This window comes from Branchiostoma belcheri, unplaced genomic scaffold, assembly GCF_001625305.1.
Source record: "Branchiostoma belcheri isolate BF01 breed outbred unplaced genomic scaffold, Haploidv18h27 scaffold20, whole genome shotgun sequence".
In the NCBI taxonomy this organism is placed as follows: domain Eukaryota; kingdom Metazoa; phylum Chordata; class Leptocardii; order Amphioxiformes; family Branchiostomatidae; genus Branchiostoma; species Branchiostoma belcheri.
Window position 1 is genome coordinate 1,221,610 of NW_017803491.1, and position 18,308 is coordinate 1,239,917.

General features: G+C 40.6%; 1 protein-coding gene across 1 annotated transcript; it reads left to right on the forward strand.

Annotated features, from left to right (window-relative positions):
• The first annotated feature begins 23 nt into the window (after positions 1-23).
• On the forward strand, positions 24-13,774 carry LOC109469234 (exportin-4-like). Its single transcript, XM_019767696.1, has 23 exons — positions 24-137; positions 915-1,011; positions 1,405-1,546; positions 1,954-2,095; positions 2,608-2,724; positions 3,219-3,375; positions 3,850-3,968; positions 4,560-4,717; positions 5,231-5,402; positions 5,666-5,848; positions 6,109-6,242; positions 6,538-6,659; positions 7,199-7,385; positions 7,972-8,131; positions 8,483-8,652; positions 9,188-9,353; positions 9,798-10,079; positions 10,534-10,717; positions 11,048-11,145; positions 11,439-11,569; positions 12,029-12,149; positions 12,356-12,448; positions 12,841-13,774. Exons 1-23 carry the CDS (start codon positions 27-29, stop codon positions 13,036-13,038), a joined length of 3,444 nt encoding a protein of 1,147 aa, XP_019623255.1. The 5' UTR covers positions 24-26; the 3' UTR covers positions 13,039-13,774.
• The last annotated feature ends 4,534 nt before the right edge of the window (positions 13,775-18,308 follow it).

The following is an 18,308-nucleotide window of genomic DNA, read 5'->3' on the forward strand; positions in this document are numbered from 1 at the left end:
ACGCCAGTCAGTAAGATCGGCGAAGTATGGCCGGTTTGAGTTCTGGCGCGGTTCAGCTACAACCAGGACAACCAGACGGACACGGAATCGACTCAAACCTCCTCCAGAAGTTAGAAGAAGCGTCTAACGCCATTTTGGTAAAGTTTATTTTCTCGAAATTAGTTGCGGTAGACTTTGCCTCGTAGCTTGGATCTCATGGAAATCGTGTCCATATGCCCCCCTCCCCAAATCATACAGGGCAGCTTACCTGAATTTGTCTCTGCAAATCAGGAGCCAGAAGGCGGATAGCCCTTAGTAGCTCCTATGGTCATCTTCTTCCGTATGTACTCGTCGATACTGCTCTTGAATCTGTTTATTGTCGTCTGATTCACCGTCTCCGGTGGTAGCTTGTTCCATTCCTGAATAACTCTGATAGTGATACTGAAGAATTATTCTAATCGATAACATTTAATCGATATATTCTAGGATCTATAGTTAAATGGAGGCAAGTAATAATTTGAATTTTTTGGCGCTCATTTTCTTCGCTTGAGTTTCGCTCACAGTATTTATACTTCAGTGCCCCCCTCCATACACAATTTACGTGTAACATGATTTTACTTACAGGGTTGATTCAACTTACTTTGTAAAGATGTGACTAGAAAGTTTACGTTTTCTATCGTCCTAATGTTACATAATGCAGCTCTAAACCCTTGACATTTCCCTGATATTTGTTTGTGTACATGTAACGTTAACAGTGAGGACCAAGTGTCGCTAACAGATCCATTCCAAAATGAAAAGGCAAAAGGTCTGGTCCTTTTAGCACAGTTGTTAGCACGCTGGTGTCGTAAGCTGGCTACCTAGGTTTGGCGCAGGTTCCAGTATCCCGGGAGTTAGGGGTTTCCCTGTTTCTACTCGCTCCTGTTTGTTTCATACAGGCCTCCCCCTCAGCTGAACAGAGACATGCAGCCGAACAGTTTCTCCTGGACTTTCGCAAGACCAAGTCTCCGTATTCCATCTGCTGTTCTTTAATGGGTAAGATGAAGAAAATTTTTGACCTGACATAGTGTTACGTACTGGTACACTGGACCAGATCTGAATCAAGATACCCCTAAAGAAATTAATACCAGTGTACTGATGCATTTTAGTGTTATGTTAACAGTACACTATAATTTTGTTGGATCACATTGGCTAAATTGTAAAAAAAAAAAAAAAGTGAATCCCTATCACAGACTCTATTTTTTCAGGACCGTAATAGGAAACACAACATTAATTTTCATAGGCCGTAAAAAATTGAAAAAAGCTGATATTGGCTATACAACTTGTAATACCCAGTTATGCTACCATTTGCTAAGAAAATGCATTTTTAGAAGCAAATACATGTTATTATCAATAGATTCTTCATGTTCTTGTTTGTCTTCTTTTCAGAACAAACCAGAAATGACTATGTGATATTCCAGTGTGCGTGCACGTTAAAAGAAGCCGTATTGCGGGAATGGGCACAACAGTCGCTGCCTAACGTACACTCTCTCAGAGACTTTCTCATGCAGTTTGTTCTCAACCGGCCAAGGTATAGTGTGAACAATGTGTATTTTCATGTTAATTACAATCATAATGATGTACATGTCTAACTCTCTGTGGATTTAAAAAATTTGTGAAATGATTTGGTTGCATTTAACTGTGCACACACTGGAAAAGGAAAGCTATCATAATAACCTAAAGTAATAAAGTAATAACCTTTTGACAAGACAAATTTTCATTGATGTCTATTTAAGTGACTAGTTACAACCTTTGAATGTAGTATTATGACAATCGATATGATATTTTATTGTACTAGTATCATTGTAAAGGGTGGTAAATAACCTTTCCAATGATACATTACAATTGATATTTGATAATGGAAATATGATTCATCACATTCAATCTTTTTGTGGTGAGTGTATTATAATATCATATTTTAATTTTTTTCCATGAAAGCCTGCCAGTGTATGTACGTGAAGAAATCCTCCTGACAGTAGCAGTTATTGTGAAGCGTGGAACGTTGGACACCTCTGCAGACAACAGGATCCATTTTATCAGCCAGCTCACCAAACTCATCCACACAGACAATGTCGCTGTGGTAAGAAAATGTGCTTGAAAAATACTCATCAGAAGTGCTTGATTTTGATAAATGAATAATTAGATTTTGTATTTACCATGCTTATTAACTATGCTTATTAATGAGTATGTTTATATACTTTTATGTGTTTGTTTACTGCTTGTTTACCATGTTTACTGTTTGTTTACTTTGTTTATGTTTATTTACTATCTATTATGTTATTTACCTGTTTATTAGTAAGTATTTATGTACTATTTTTGGGTATTTGCTGTTTGTTTACCTTGTTTACTCTCAGAGTCTGTTTATGTTTACCATGTTAATCATGGGTATTTGTTTCTTCTGTGACAGGGCCTTTAGTATGATGCCATTATTATCATGTTAACATATAGTTTTGTACTACTACATTCTGTAGTCATTGTTGTTCTCAATGTCTGCTTCCAATTAGCCCTTGGGCATGAACTTGCTATAAAAAAAACTCATAATTAAGGATGATATTATTGTTAATGTCTATAACCCTTACTGTTTTATTGCAGCGAGTTATTGGCCTGTCTACCCTCTCTGCTTTACTGACTGAGTATGGAGGAAACGGGAAAGGGACAGATTTTGGCCTTTCCTGGGAATTTCACTTGCGCTGTAAAAAGATTTTTGAGGTTAGTAAGTACTTCAACTTAGGCTGATAGAATTGCTGGCTAGTAGTCAGCATACTGGACTCTGGACCTTTGGATCTCAAATTCAGATTCCATTGTTCAAGTCCTAATCTACATCAAACCACTCGAGCTCAGTACCAAAAGGGAAGAAATTTAAGGTACAGGTACACAGGTTTAGGTACAAGCCTGGACTTGTATCTGTATCTGTACCTTAAAAAAGTTTGGCCAAATATCTGTAATTTTATACAATTATATTATGGTATAAGTTTTCCTGATATTCAAGGGCTGAATTGTCACCTATGTTTAGTATAAAGAATAGTGCCCACTAGTGTTTTATTTTGTTCAGGTACAGATACACCAGATGTTTAGGTTCAAATCTATACATGTATCTAAATCTTACAATTCCATATCCAGATATTAGATACAGTACATGTTGTACACTGCCTTATATGAAGATGAGAATGAATGTTAACATTAGTCTTTATTGTCCTCCTCAGGACAAAGAGCTGCTGACAGTGTTGATGGTTCTACTGGAGGCCCTGCAGCAACTGGCTGCCCTGAACACTGTCCCTGCTGACTGGGAGACTCTGGCTCTCATCGGCAAACTTCTGGCACTGGCTGAGCAAATCTTCACATGGCGCTTCTCTTTACCACTGTATATCCTTTTTGGCGATGCCTCAGGGGCGGTGGTGTTTATAAAATCATCAGAACTCATTGGCATGGCACCAAGTACAGTAGGTGCTTCCTCACTAGATAGCATGTTACACATGTAAGTGTGACAAGGTTGTTCAGTGCCTGCAAAGCTAGTGTGTTATGCTGAAGACCAGTTACATGTATACTTGCTAAGCAGATACTGATATAGATTTGCTGCACCCAAGAACCACAGGACAGAGGCAAATTGCGGGTTACCGTCTGAACCCCAGCATCAGAGTGCAAGCTAAGATAGACAATAAATTGGATAGTGAGACAGATAGATATATATATATCTTTTATGGATTTTTGCTGTAATATTACATATAGAAAAGTGAAATTATAGGTTCATAGAACTAAATATGATCAAGACTGAAAAGTTTGTAAGGTTTTGCAGCAACCAAATGTGTAGAAAACGGACTGACCTTAACAGTGGCTTACTGCAGAAGCGGTTCCTGAGTGAGGTGTCTGAGGCCAGATGGAACAGTCCGTTCCGCCCGCCCAGCCAATGGAGAGAGCTGGTCATTGGGCGGGGCCTGGTCATACACCTCTTCAAGGTCAGGAGTTAACACTTACTGTAGATTAACTTATGTTTGTGTGGATGGAATGTTGCAGTAGGAGGATAAAAGAGGGGTTCATGGTGTTTTAAATTCTCTAGTGAAACAACTGTTACAGTAGTAATGTAACTCAGACAAATTTGATGTGCCATGTTCCCGGACTGCTTATTACAAGAACTCAACAATACCTTACCTAGTTGATCTGTCCAACACTAATTTAATTATTCAATACATTACATCTTCTCAGTTTTGTCTACCGTATATTGTATGAGGTATGATCTATATGCACAGCACAGACATCTCTTATTATTTTGTAATGAACTTATAATGTAGTGTAATATTGATGAATTTGTTTTTGTAAAAATTGTTTTAATTGTGTCTATCATAGATTTGATCATTTGTAATCTTTTAGTGGATAATAAAGCAGTGGATTAGTTGAAGACGTTCACCAACCATTTTGTCAGAACAGTGCAATTCAGACTCAGAATGTCTGTTAGCTGTTTAGATTAAGATTGAATGGAATGTATCACAATAAATGGGAACATTCATAATGAATATTACATAAAATTTGTATTTCTGTATATCCTGCAGCTGTACAGACATGTGCAGAACCATGCAGAGCTGGCCCATGTGTGTCTGCAGTGTCTGCTGCAGCTGGTGTCCACCACTGGTGACATCTTCCCTGACCACAAGACTCACACAGACTTCCTCATTCCCTTCATGGCTGGCTTTCTACATCTTACTCAGAGGTAGGAGACTAGCAATGACAGAACTTTAGGGCTGTAGGGCTGTGTACTTCATACCTGTGCCTTAATCATTTATAGCTATTATTGAATTATTTGGTGTCAGTGACAAGACCTAGAATTTGAACTCACAACCCCTGGGTCCAATATTGCAGAGGCACTGGAATACACATCAGTGTTCTAGCAAGCCTGAAGTATTTTTCCCTCATCTCAATTTTGTTGGACATAACATCATGTTGAGTGTCAAAGGTGTTGCACCAGAGGTCCAAGGGTTCTGAAACACTATTTCCTGCATTTTGAGTGGCAAATTTTGCTGGTAAACTGAGCTTAGTTTAATGACATCTCTTTCCATATCGTTGCCGATCGGTTTCAAAGGTGACGGACTGGACAAAATTTTGTCCGCCATGAACAATAAAGTTTCGTCTAATAACAGAAAGACAATTGCTGGCTAGAACACAGCTACACATGCTACTGTAAGTGTAACATTGATGTTTATCTCCATATTGCTTGTATCTACAGGAACTCCCTAGCAGAGTATGAGGTCCTGGGTGTGGCTACCCTGGCCTGTCGCCTCCTGACTGTGTTACCCAGAAAGTGTCTAGGACAGGTTCCCTCTGACCAGCTACAGGCCTTCCTCACCAGGGCCTGCCAACTCACCTGCTCTTACTCTTACCTTGCCATGCACCAGAAGGTCTGTCTGTTTGTTTGTTCATTTGTTTGTTTGTTTGTTACACTTGACAAACTTTATTGTAAACTAGAAGGTAACATTTACAAAGCAATTGCATAATGTTTACCTTCGCATATGGTCTGCTCTGTTAATTCTTACTCAAACACATTCATATATATGGTGACAGGAGTCTACATCCCTCCTACTATAAAATTGCAACATTATATAACCCAACACCAGTTTGGTTACCATGGTGAGAGACAGTCCTTCATTTTTGTCCTCTACAGGCAGCTGAAGAGGAGAGTCTGTATGACGAGGGTCTGGAACAGCTGCTGCAGATGTGGACAGTACTGTGGGACAGCAGGGACAGCTTCCCACCTGCAGCACAGCTCTGCCAAAGCTATGCACCCGACATCTTCCAAACATACCTACAGAGTCACCTGGCAACAGCCGATGGTACTGCAGACCAGGTAATGCACTTCTTTATAAGAAGTCTTGTCATCTTTGTTTATCCACATATATATATATAGCAGCGACACCTGTGCTGCAGTGCCATGTGAACCAGTCAGAATTACAATGAGGAAGGTGACAGACAGTCACCGAAACATCGGCTTAATAAAAGACTTGGTTGTGTAAAACGAGGCTCTTTACTCAGTAACTTACCAACCTGATGAAACTACATGTATTAATGGAAGTCAGGAAACAGAAGTCTTGTGTTGTGGTTGGACAGGCGGTGTCCTCAGATGATATGGAGGAAATCCGAAGCGAAGACGAGGACGACCGCGAGCGTTACTCGGCCCAGCTGTGCTGTGTGGGGCTGCTGGGAAGGATGGTGCCATCTCACGCACTCTCACAACTTACACGGTATAGACTTTATTTGTTGTTACAAAATACAAAGTTTGGCATCTACTGCTTTTTAGCAAGCATACTACAAGACTAATCTACACCTTACAAACACTATGCACAATAGTAATGGGGTTGAAAATGTGCTTCTTAAACTGTCAATGGTCAAATTTCTAGCATTTGGAAAGTTATACAACCTACCAATGTGGCAGCATACTTCTGTGGTTTATATAGATTTTCTTAGGCAGCATTTCCATGGTAGTTAAATACACTAAATACACTTAAAAAGTCTACTATACTGTCCTCCTCCCTGCAGCCTGCTGTGTGAGAAGATCTCCCAGCTGCAGGTAGAGTTGAAGGACTCAGCAGGTACACAGGAGCAGATGACCAGGCTGTACAGACTGTATGATGATCTACACTGGCTACTGCTCATAGCAGGTAACAGTCATTTTTCACTACAGGCTGCAACTACCGAGGGTCTGCCGAGAAAACAAGTATTTCACAGATCTCTCAACAAAATTTATCAACAAAGAACAAATTTTGTAACGTTTTGTTAATGAATTAAACTTTCAAATGGAGAACTCTGGCCGAAAACAGAACATCCTGGAGGGACATGCGGCTACAGCCACTCCCTGCATCCCCCTTGATGCTTGTGGTTGATTGACTATACTTTTGGTAGTACGACTGACGCTAAACTTTATTCCAACACAAAGGGTACGCAAGGATCAAATGTTCAACGACCACTGTCACCTTTTTCAGGATAATTAATGACCAATCTGGATGTAAACCCTAAATGTGTTGGAATAAAGTTTACCATCGTATTATAATTACTATGTACCGTAAACAGATGAACTTCCATGATAATTTTAAAAGCAAATGTTTAATACTTAGCAAGCAGTTTCCATGTAAATGTAATTTTACCCTAGTCTGAATGACTTTTTAGTACAATAATGCTGATTGGTGTACTGTGATTTCAGGCCACCTTCTCGCTGACCAATCAGAAGGCGAGGTTCCAGTCATTCCTCCAGAACTGATGGACCATTCCATCTCCCAGTCTCAAATGGGGGTGTCTGAAGTAGGAGCCACTCAGTCTGAAATGGTGTGCTCCCTACAATTAGATAGGATGTCCCAACCCACTAATGACAAGTGTGATGATATAGTCCGGTAAGAGTTTATTTTAGTATCAACATGCATGTATATTAATATAACTATTACAACATGCTCTGTGGATCTTTTACTTTGAAGTTTGATAGATGCAAACTGTGTCCTGAAAATTGCAGATTAGTGAAATATGATTGTCCTTCAGTGTAAGATTCTGCAACTAAGTGTAATATGTTCCCATAGAATTGAATCCTCCTTCAGTTAACCTGGTGTTCTATGAACTGTACCACATACATGTTGTTGTGTTCACTTAGTAGAAGTTTGTTTTTAACCACAACTTAAAACAAACTAGAAAGGCTGACATTTGCTCTGGAGCAAATGCAGCAAGTGGCTTCACCACATCCCCTATACCAAAAATTGACCTATCCCCCTCCTGCACAAATGGATTGTTCCTAAATCACCACTGTCCAAAATGTGAAGTGTTCCAAAAGTCTATGCCCACATGCAGCAATGGAATCTTCCAACGCCTTCTGCTGTTGGAACATGTAGAACCATGGTAGAACCAGTGTTCTATTAAGATGTGGTGAAGCCATAATTTCCCCAAAGAACAAACTTGACCCATTTCATTGTTTGTTGTTGTTTACTGCAGACTGGTGTGTAAGGTGTTTATGTTGAGTGAGTTGGAGCGTTACGCCGTGCAGGCCCAGTTGGAGCCTCTCCTGAGCCCAGAGCTGAGCAGGGATATCGTCTGGTTCTTCCAGCGCTGGGCAGGACCTTACCTACTCATGCAGGAGAAACACTACCCACAGGTAATGTTTGTTTGTTTATTTCTTTAGCCAGGAAATACATATTGCCTGACAGCATTTTTCAATGTTTCCTGGGGAGGTATACACTTAATATACAGACTTCTTTAGAATACAGTTAATCCTCATGGTGGTAAGGTGGTCTTGTTGCTAGGGCTCGGAGTGGGACTTGAATGTAAAGTACCTGGGTTCAAATTGAACTGAACTGAAAAAGGCATACGTGTACACTTACTCCCTAGCTTCAGTAAGGGATGTCTTCTCTGGTGGGATGTAAAGCCGGAGGTCCCATTTTTAAGAAGAGCCACACCTCAAGCATGCTGATCATCACCTTCAACTTTCCATGTTTCATCCCTCTAGGTCAGTCTGCCTTTGACCTGTGCCTTTGGTCAAGGTTCCGACTCGGCCAGTCTGGCCGTTCAGACGCTGGTCAACAAGGTGGTCAGCAACTTCCAGATGTGGACATCAGAGGGAGAGGTGACAGAGGACACAGTTCAGCTGTTTCTCACTCTTACTGAGAACAGAGACAGGTAGGACACGGTTTACAAATGTTTCTTCTATTTATGGCTTGATGGAAACATTGTTTTCTCTCATGTTTCTTCTTTTCCTCCTCCAACTCCTGCCATTTGTTTAAATGGATTCAACATGTTCCAACAGCAGAAGGCATTGGAACATTCCATTGCTGCATGGGAGTATAGACTGTTGGAACACAGGCTGGGGTGATTTAGAAAAAATCCATTTGTGTGGGAGGGGGACAGGGCCATTTTTGGTACGGGGGATTTGGTGAAGACATTTGCTGCATTTGCTCCAAAGCAGATGTCGGCCTTTCTATCCTATTTCAATCAGATAAACATTATATTTATAATTAAACCCCAGTGGTGTAACTTTTTAACCTTCTTAATGTTGTCAAAAAGCTACAGGTGCAAAGATAATGTTAAACCTACATGCATATTTAACAATTAGTGAAAAACCTACCAACTCCTATGTAATACTTACCTGCAGTACAGTCACCAGTTGACAGAGGGAGCCCTGTTTGACAGTACTTTTCACCTTTCGTCTGTGCAGATGTTTAGAAGTGGTGAAGTGTGAGAAGCTGTGGTTTCTGGCCATGCAGCAGTTTAGCGAGCCGTTCGTTCTCTTGGCGGCCAACTGTCGGAGACACCTGATGAAGGCCGTACTCTTCGCGGCGTCCGCCATGTCGTCTGAGGTCAGCGCACGGTACTGGACACAGGTGGGTAGAATTCAGTGCTTTGTATGATAGATTGAATATTTCATTATTTATTCCAGATTTACACATCCAGCATCTCAGACAACACTTTTGTCAGCCATATGAGTACAAATGCCCTAGAATACTACTATATCTAATTACCTTTGTGTATTTCACTGTTTTCAATGTAATACCCCATGTAGTAGTTATTACCACCTACATTTGTAAGTCATGTCGGGACACTGACAGGAAGTTAGGTCAAAGGTCCCAAAAAGGGTTATCTCATTTCCTGTATTCAATTTTCTGCTATTTATTGCATATCTATGGAAGCACAAGAAAATGTGTAAAAATAGTAGCCGAATCAGCAAGAAATTCACAATAAATGAATAATGAATGAAAAAAGAAATTCACAAAATGGAGGAGGGGTATAACATCTTGTTTCCTTTTTTTATTTACCTCTTGTGGCAGACGATGCAGCCGCTACATGACCGTTTCCAAGCCATGGTCCAGAGGAGAGGGTCGGGAGGGCATGACAGTCTGAGGGAGGCCAGGAACTTGTTAGAACTCCTGTGTGGTGTGGCCGAGGCCTCACGTGTAGACAACACGTCGCTGGTGTTCTCAACTATCTACCCTCGTCTGAGGGACAGTGTCAGTCTGCTGGACACCTTCCACAACTATCCTGAGATTGTTGTGCTCGTCTTAGATGCCTTCAAGGAAACTATCACAAGACAACTTTGCTACCTCAGTCAGGTACTGTTGGATATCTAACTCAGATTCTTGAATGAATTCAAATTTTTTTGCAAATTACGTGCATTCTTTAGTTTATTGAATCCTTTCTTTTTTTGTTACATGCCTATAGATGATGTCTGATAAAATATAAAGTTTATATAATAAACATTTAATCTTGTGAGAAGATCATAATAATTCAAGAAGCAATGTTGTAATGTGCCCACTTTTGTCCAGTTATTGATTTTAAAGTCTTACTGTTATACTGAAGGCATTAAAACTGCTTTGAGATTTAAGGGAACTCATCTCCAGAAAGAGGTGTTTTATTTCTTCACAGTCTATTTTATTTGTGAATTAGAAAAATGAAAAGTATTGGCAACGTGACATTGAGTGGTGACTACATTTCATATGACCTTGAACTTCATGTAAACTTCTGACTGACATGTAACCTTTGACCTTTGCCACCATGTTTGAGCAGGAAGACTCGCTGAAGTTGTACGAGGTCACGATACAGCTGATCCGTAACTACGCCCGGCACCACGGCCGACACGGCGTCACCATCGACGCCAGCGCTGAGGAGGACGACTTTAACGACCTGATGCTGCTACTGGAGATGTTGACTCAGCTCATCAACAAGGACTTTGTAGACTTTGGGTCCACAGGTACAGTTATTTACAAATGTAAATGTCAAAAGGGGAGATTGGAATCCAAGGCAATATAGGAGAGATGGGAATTCCAATCTGATCTAGGACAATTCCAGATTCTCCTAAGACAGATTGGATCTGACTTGCAGACTTCAGTCTTCTACTAGGAATTGGGTTCTTAAAGGGGAACAAGAGGTGTGATGAAATATCATGCATGGTAAACACATGTATGTCTGAAAAGTGATTTCCTACACCAGCCGTTTCGGCTAGCACCTAGTGTCGAAATATTGGCTGCCGCCATTTTCCCACTCCCTACCTTTGCGATGATGTTACCTGTGTTTACTACAGATAACGGTGGTGCAGGAGAGCCGACTGTTGCTCCTTCTGATGTGGTGTTCTGTGGACTAGACTTTGTTGTCCCACTCATGAATGCTGAACTACTCAAGGTGGGGATAACGTCTTAGAAGAACCTAGTCCAAGTGCGTGTGTGGGGCCTGTGTATGTGTGTGCACGTGTGTGTGTGTGTGTGTGTGTGTGTGCATGTGCGTGTGTGTGTGCATGTGTTACAATGTTATGCCTATTGTATGTATGAGAGTTTGTGTGTACCTGTGTTAGTTTCTGATAGTATAGATTGTATGACATTGTGTGTAACTACATGTATGTGCATGCATGTTTATGTCTATATATGCCTGTGCGTGTGTAATTATGTGTGTATTTAATTGACTGTTGTCCTCTATAGTTCCCCAGCCTGTGCCTGCAGTACTTTAAGCTGGTGTCATTCCTGTGTGAGGTTTACCCAGACAGAATCCCCCAGCTGCCCCAGCAACTGTTCTCCAACATCATGGCTTCACTTCAGCTGGGACTGTCCTCGTATCCTCTACTGTAGTCTCAAGGTTTACAGATTACCTAGAGTCTAGTCTAAAAGTAAAAGAGGGTATAGTTAAAGAAGTAGATCTTACTATCATTCTTCTTTCAAGGTGTCCTAAAGTCCAGAAAGGAGTGCTATTTTCTGACAGACATTAATTTTAGGAGTCTTAATTTTGGTGTCTACGTTTTGACGACAGAAGTTAGATCACTGAAATAATTGAACTTTTCGTAAATTTTCTTTTGATTCAAGTAGGTGAATATTTTTACATGAAGTTAGAGACAAGTTTTTTTTTTTAATTTGTCTGAAAAGGTTGACTAGAAGGGATTGTCAGCATATTTTATATCAGGCATATCTTAGTTGGAGATGTGTGGAAGTGACACTCTCAAAAGGTGGCATCAATACATCGTAATCATCCAGGTTAGTCCCAGCTACAGAAGGTTGTGTGCTTTAACTGCTCCCAGTGACTATGGTGAGGATGTACAGAAGCTGTGTCTGGACACGCTGGAGTGCCTGGCCATCGAGTGTGTGAAGTCTGGGACCACAGTAGGACAGGCTTACCAAGCCTTACAGCATTTTGTCCAGGTGATCATTTGTTAAACTGTCTACTTTTTAGTCAAAATAGTCTTCTATCTGCTGACTTACGGTACTCCCAAATGGTTGGCAAATGCTTTAGTTTATCCTTTCTGTAAATCTTAGTAATCATATCAAGAATTTTACTTGCACCTTTTTTTGTGAGTAATGTCACATTGTAATGTACATGTTTCTCCTGCCCCCCTCCCACCTTCTAGGTGGTCCTAGACATGCTGGTGCTACAACCTTTGAACCCTGACCTTTTGGATGTCCTCGGAGAGACCTTCTATGCACTTATATGCTGTCACCAGGTTTGTACCATATTCACAATGATATAATTGTTTTCAAAGTTATTGTTTTCAGCTTTGTAGTCTCCGTACCATCCTTGTTAGTTTATGCTTGCTTCCATTGTATGCTGTCACTAACTTAGCATGCAGTTTTCAATAGATTTTTATTCAAATATCAAAGGTAATGCAATAATTTCACTGTGAGCGCTATCTACTGCATTTGACATCTCAAATATCTTGCAACAGATTTCATGTACATTGTATACCACAAACCATTTCAGTTATTATTAGTATGAGCAGAAATCTTGTTTTGCTGTCAAAGATAATCTGCTGTCAAACCTACATGTAGTTTTTGGGACGGTACCACTTAAATCGTCCTTTCTTGAATGTGGTACTAATGTGGTACCACTCTTCAGGGGCAGTATGCACAACTTGTCCATCAGCTTGTGGGATCACAGACGGATATATCCACGGCTGAGCGCCTGGCAGCGGCGTTTCAACGCCTCACCCCACCCGACGTTCCACTGAACATGGAGAAAACTCACCGCGGCAGGTTCCAGGCCAGACTGCAGACTTTCGTCATGGACGTTCGCAGCATCATGACCGTCAGATGACATCTGTAAACAAACAAACAAATAAACAAACAAAAGCAGGGCAGATGTTTCTATGCTCTGCTGTATTTTCTCTGAACATTAAGTGCTGGTATCCAGCAAGCTTGCCTCCTATGCTGTTGCTACCAAAGAATTTCCACAAGCCTTAACCATGGACACACCAGCAAGTTTATACCTGAGAGCTTTGGATGACTCTGCACTTGCCGTGGCACAACTACCTAAGATACATCCTGCTTTCCTCCTGATATATTTTTAATATGCCACGGGACAAAGATGTACACAACTTTTTGAGCTGTTTTATTATTCCGAGAAGTAATGTTTTAGCTGTTTGTGTAACTATAGAAAGAAAGATTACAGTATGTCTATCAAAAGTCTACCAAGGGCACACCATCCTCCCAAGGCAGGGTTGCTTCCTTACTAGTACAAGGCTAAGTAACGTATTTGCCGCGGGATAGCTCTGCCGTGGGAGAATGGAACACACAGAAAAAAAACGAAGTGGAGCTCCTTGATACATTAAAAATTCCCACTACCATCATATCATACATGTACAATGTACATGTATGTCTCTACTCACAGCCCACTTCCCTTGCTGCAGTGCTTGTACCCACTTGAGTGGTATCTGTACAACTGTACATGTACATATTAAATGCTATTCCACAGGACTTTGTAGTCCGAACTGTTGCCAGCTGTAAATGACTTAATATCATTTTTGCTAGGAAAACTCGGGGGGGGGGGGGTAGCTCTCAACAGCATCCAGTAACAGTTAGTAGTTTTGTAACAAATTACACAGAACCCACGAATTTGTGTATTAAAAGAGATACATGTAGGTTGACAATGCTTGATAGAGGTTGGCTGTCTTGTCCTTATCATTGGTAATATCTCTACATACAATTAGCTATGCAATATTTATGCCTAAACTCCATATTTATTTAGTGCACATGGGCATATACCAGCCCAGAAAAGAACAACAAACAGTCATACCTTCAAATATCAGAGTTATCAACCAAGAATTGAGACGTTCAAAAACTCGTATTTTCCAAGAACTATCGTAGAGTAGAACTCGTTGCCTCCAGGCACAGTTGGGGCATCATCACTAGAAAGCTTAGTTATGTTATACCGGCTTTGCCAATGCAAATGCAGACATGGTGAAGTACAGAAATTATGTACTGGAACTTAAATTTACAGAACACGTGCTTCTCGATTTGTGATCCCCTCACAGGTTAGTCTCAACAGTCCTGACTCCTGAGGCAATCTCAAATCTATTAGAAGCTGCTATCGGAATTCTGCAGACCAGTTATTTACTCTGAATTTGTCCTTCAGGTTGCTTCATACCGCAGATATGGCGCTTTGCCGCTGATACCAATAGCTGTACAGGGATACATTCTACTTACGGCTATAGAGCAGCGGGCGTGATTGAGTGAGTACCCCGCATATTGAGTGTGTAATACCCGTGAAACAGCTTAAGGCAGGGCCGGCGACTGGACCGGAACGGGCGGCAAGGTCATAGCCAACGACTCGGTCACATTCACCGTAGGACATCGTACATACGATGTTGATATGCCGCATTCTGAACAAAAGCTCCGCACATGAAGCCAAAACACGCAGGCCTTGTTGAAACACTGAAGCAGCATCCGTTGTTAAGCCTCCTTCCCCCCTCATAAATTTTCATCACCATTCCTTATCTCACTCTGGGACTTCATATCAACTTCTCCAGCAGAGAGACGGGAGTGTAACTCTGACCCGACGGCATGTCGGTATCATTAAAGCCGGCCCCGCGGCCGTTTCCCCAATCACGGCGGCAGCTATTACAGATCTGCGGATGGGAACCTACCCGGGCACCGTGTCATCAAAGGTCGCGGAAAAACCCCGCCATATCCGCGCTGATAAGTCTCTACCGAGACGTACGGCGGGGTTTATTTTAGACCGAGCGGAAGATTGGCTGCATTTTAAATCTGACGGACGTGAAGCAAACTACACTTCTGGGAAAATATGCTTATGAATTGCACTGTAGATTTGATGTGGATTGTGGCTACACTATACACAAGAACCGTTTAGCTCCAGTCCCTGTTCATGCTACGTCTCTATCCGTGTAAGTTAGCACGCATACTTTTTACCGGTACATTTTTCTGGTACCGTACAGGTATAGATATCTGCCTAAACATCAGTACCGGATGTACACTGTGCATTGTACATCTCCAACCAATTTGCTCTCACAAAAACCAGTTCATGTACAAGGTTATGAAACTGCGTGACTGTTTTTTGAAATGATATTGCTACTTGAAAGAATTAGTGCTGTAACCTCACAACAAATTTCATGGCAACTTTTGCAGTTTCTGCTGTGATTGCTTTGTGTTTACCAATGAGCACAATTGGTTTTTCTGTGTGTGCGTGTGCATGTGTGTCCGTATTTAATGGGGAAGGGGGTAACCTCAGAAGTGCGTAACAAGGACTATAGTGCAGAAATGATAGAACTGTAACCACAGATAGCAAGACAGGAATGACACAATATGAAATAGAGTTCAAAGGTGGTGGAATTCATTACTCATTCAATCTTGTATCAAAACTCTAAATATTTCTCGAAGTCATGAGTTTCCGAACTCTTGTTTTCCCTTGTTTCCTATTCATCTCGTCTCATCTTCATTCCTCTCAACTGATGACCCAACTTTCCATCTCTGTCACGGCCCAGCCCCTTTGAGACGAGATCCAAATCGATTCAGGACATTTGAAAGTCAGTTTGATGGCATTTTACGTAAAACACACCGAAGGAAAATCCCCTTCTGTATAATAGGACACAAAGGAATAAACCACAGTTCTATAATGGTCTTTTTGGTCGAAGAATTACTAGTATGATTAATCGTATGTCTATAGTGCAATTTTAAATACGTATACGTCGACATAGGACAAAGGAATTGACTTACTTTTAATAAGTATTTTTTTAATAATTATTCTATTCATCGTCTTACAGGCATCCAATGCAGTTTTTAGGGCTTGGAAACCCGATTTTTCAAAGCCAATATTCTAGTCATGATATCTACATACTGAGTTGAAACAACACTATCCTAATGTATATTGACCCTCATGGAGCAAAAATTCCCAAAATTCCGACGGAAAATGGTTACTGGAAGGGCCATGGGCTGATTGTAGCGTACCACCCAGAAAATAAAAGACTACTCCTGGGGCTTGTTTCTGCAGTTTTAAATACCCAAAGTGCTGACTCAAATGTGCTAATATGAAGCAGTATGCGTCTATTTAGCAAAGATTGCCTTGTTCAGGATATTTCCAGTTTTGCTGCCCTGAAATCGCACTGGATGCCTTTAAAAGAACGCCACAGCATAAAAAAAATATGCTTTTAATCAGCTCTGTGTTTTAACGTTAACGACGTCCTATAGACATTGCAGGTCATGACGCTTGACCCCCCGTGCCATATTCACTCTATGTACAGTCATTACCGTGCTTTTGTTCGGCAGTTCCGCAAATTAGGTAGTGAAATACCAGGGGAGGAAGCGATAGCCTAGTTCTATTTACATTCTTATCAGCACTCAAATTAGACCTGTTCTAATCATCGCACAAATGAGCCCCCAGTTCGTGGTTCATCCATGTTTAGATTAGCATTTAGACATGTAGGATTCAGATGATTTGTCCTTGTAGATAATTCCGCGTATGGCCGACAGCCAAAAACATTGATATTCGAACTTGACCAGAATTTCTATCGGGCAAATCGTAAAAAAAATAACACAATACGTTTCAAGATTTCCCCATACTGCGTTTCTATTTTATACACCTTTCCCGATATATGTGACATCAAAAATACTGCAAGCGTCCTCGCTTTTTATGATATGATTGGACTGCAAACTATCTGTCAATGTGAAAATCGTTACATTGATTTTATTTTTCCCGTCCAAACTGCCCCCGGTGCCGTTATCTAAATGTCCTAACCTTTGGAAAGTAAATTAGGCTTTACGTTGTCGGTAAGGCGATAGATCTAGCTTCCCCTGCGTCAGACTCTGTACTCCAGACAACCTTTCAACAGAGATGATTCCACCGGGATGGGAGACTTATAATAAAGATATCAATCATAGGAAGTCACAGCGGAGTTACATACTAGGGAAACACAACCAATCGCTTTACATGTAGTCATCAGAAAAAAACTTTTTCGATTTAGCGTATTTCCACCAAATTTTCAGAAAATGGTGTTATCATGACGTCATTATCATTATGCGATTTTAATTATCACCTCTAAATAGGTTATTTCCGTTAAATTCAAAGGTATACAACTAAACTTTAACAAAAAGTGTGATAAAAAACTAATGTTGCCCCTTGAAACCTCACTGGCGTCAAACTGACGTCATGACATGACGTCATGCACATCTAAGCTAGCTATCCGCCATCTTGGATCGTCAATCTTGAATTTTCGAAAATACTTCTTTTTTTCAAGATACAGCCTGCAAGTACAATGAAAATGGACTAAGGACGTTTATATGAACGTTTTATGTAAAACAAATACGAAGAAATGATGAAATTATAAGGAACATAACTTGGATACGCCTAAGCTAATGATATGGTCCGTCATCTTGGATTTTGGTCACCACATAAGAGTATGTTTTTTTATTGATAGAAATTACATTGAATTATATAAAAGGTTCATAATGTTAGAAAGAATGTCTAGACGTTTGAAATCTCCCCAATGATTGTAGAAGCTCATTCCCATCCCATACATTCTTGTCTTAGGGAGGTTAGCCTTATAGATTTGCACCAGTAGATGTCGTAATTTGTATATACGTACCTGTACAATTGTTGTGCAATAAAGTTATGTAGAAAGAATTTCAGTTATTATCATCTCCAAAATCTCATGCAATCTATAGAAACGCCATAATTCCAGGGGGACCAATAGGGCCTTTACGACTTGCCCTGTTAGCAAGAAATCCTGCATAGAACCTGCAGTGTTGGCGCGATTATTGCCAATAGTCGAGTTGGCGCCTTGTACAATACAGTACAATTAATTGGGGACAGTATAAAGCGATGGGAACATGCTATGCAGTAGCATGTATGAACCGGCGTGCTTGCATAGGTAACACAACGCATACAGAAGCACTAAGAGTTAAACATAAGCGTTTAAAACCAATAACAGTTACTAATACTAGAGGTACTATATTAGTAATATGTTAGAGTCCATTCCGCGTCACCGAGTGGGTTTTTTCTCCATGTTTCTAATACGTTTGAATTATTTAGAAGAAAAGAATACCCCAGTAACAAAAGTTCTAAATTTTTAAAAA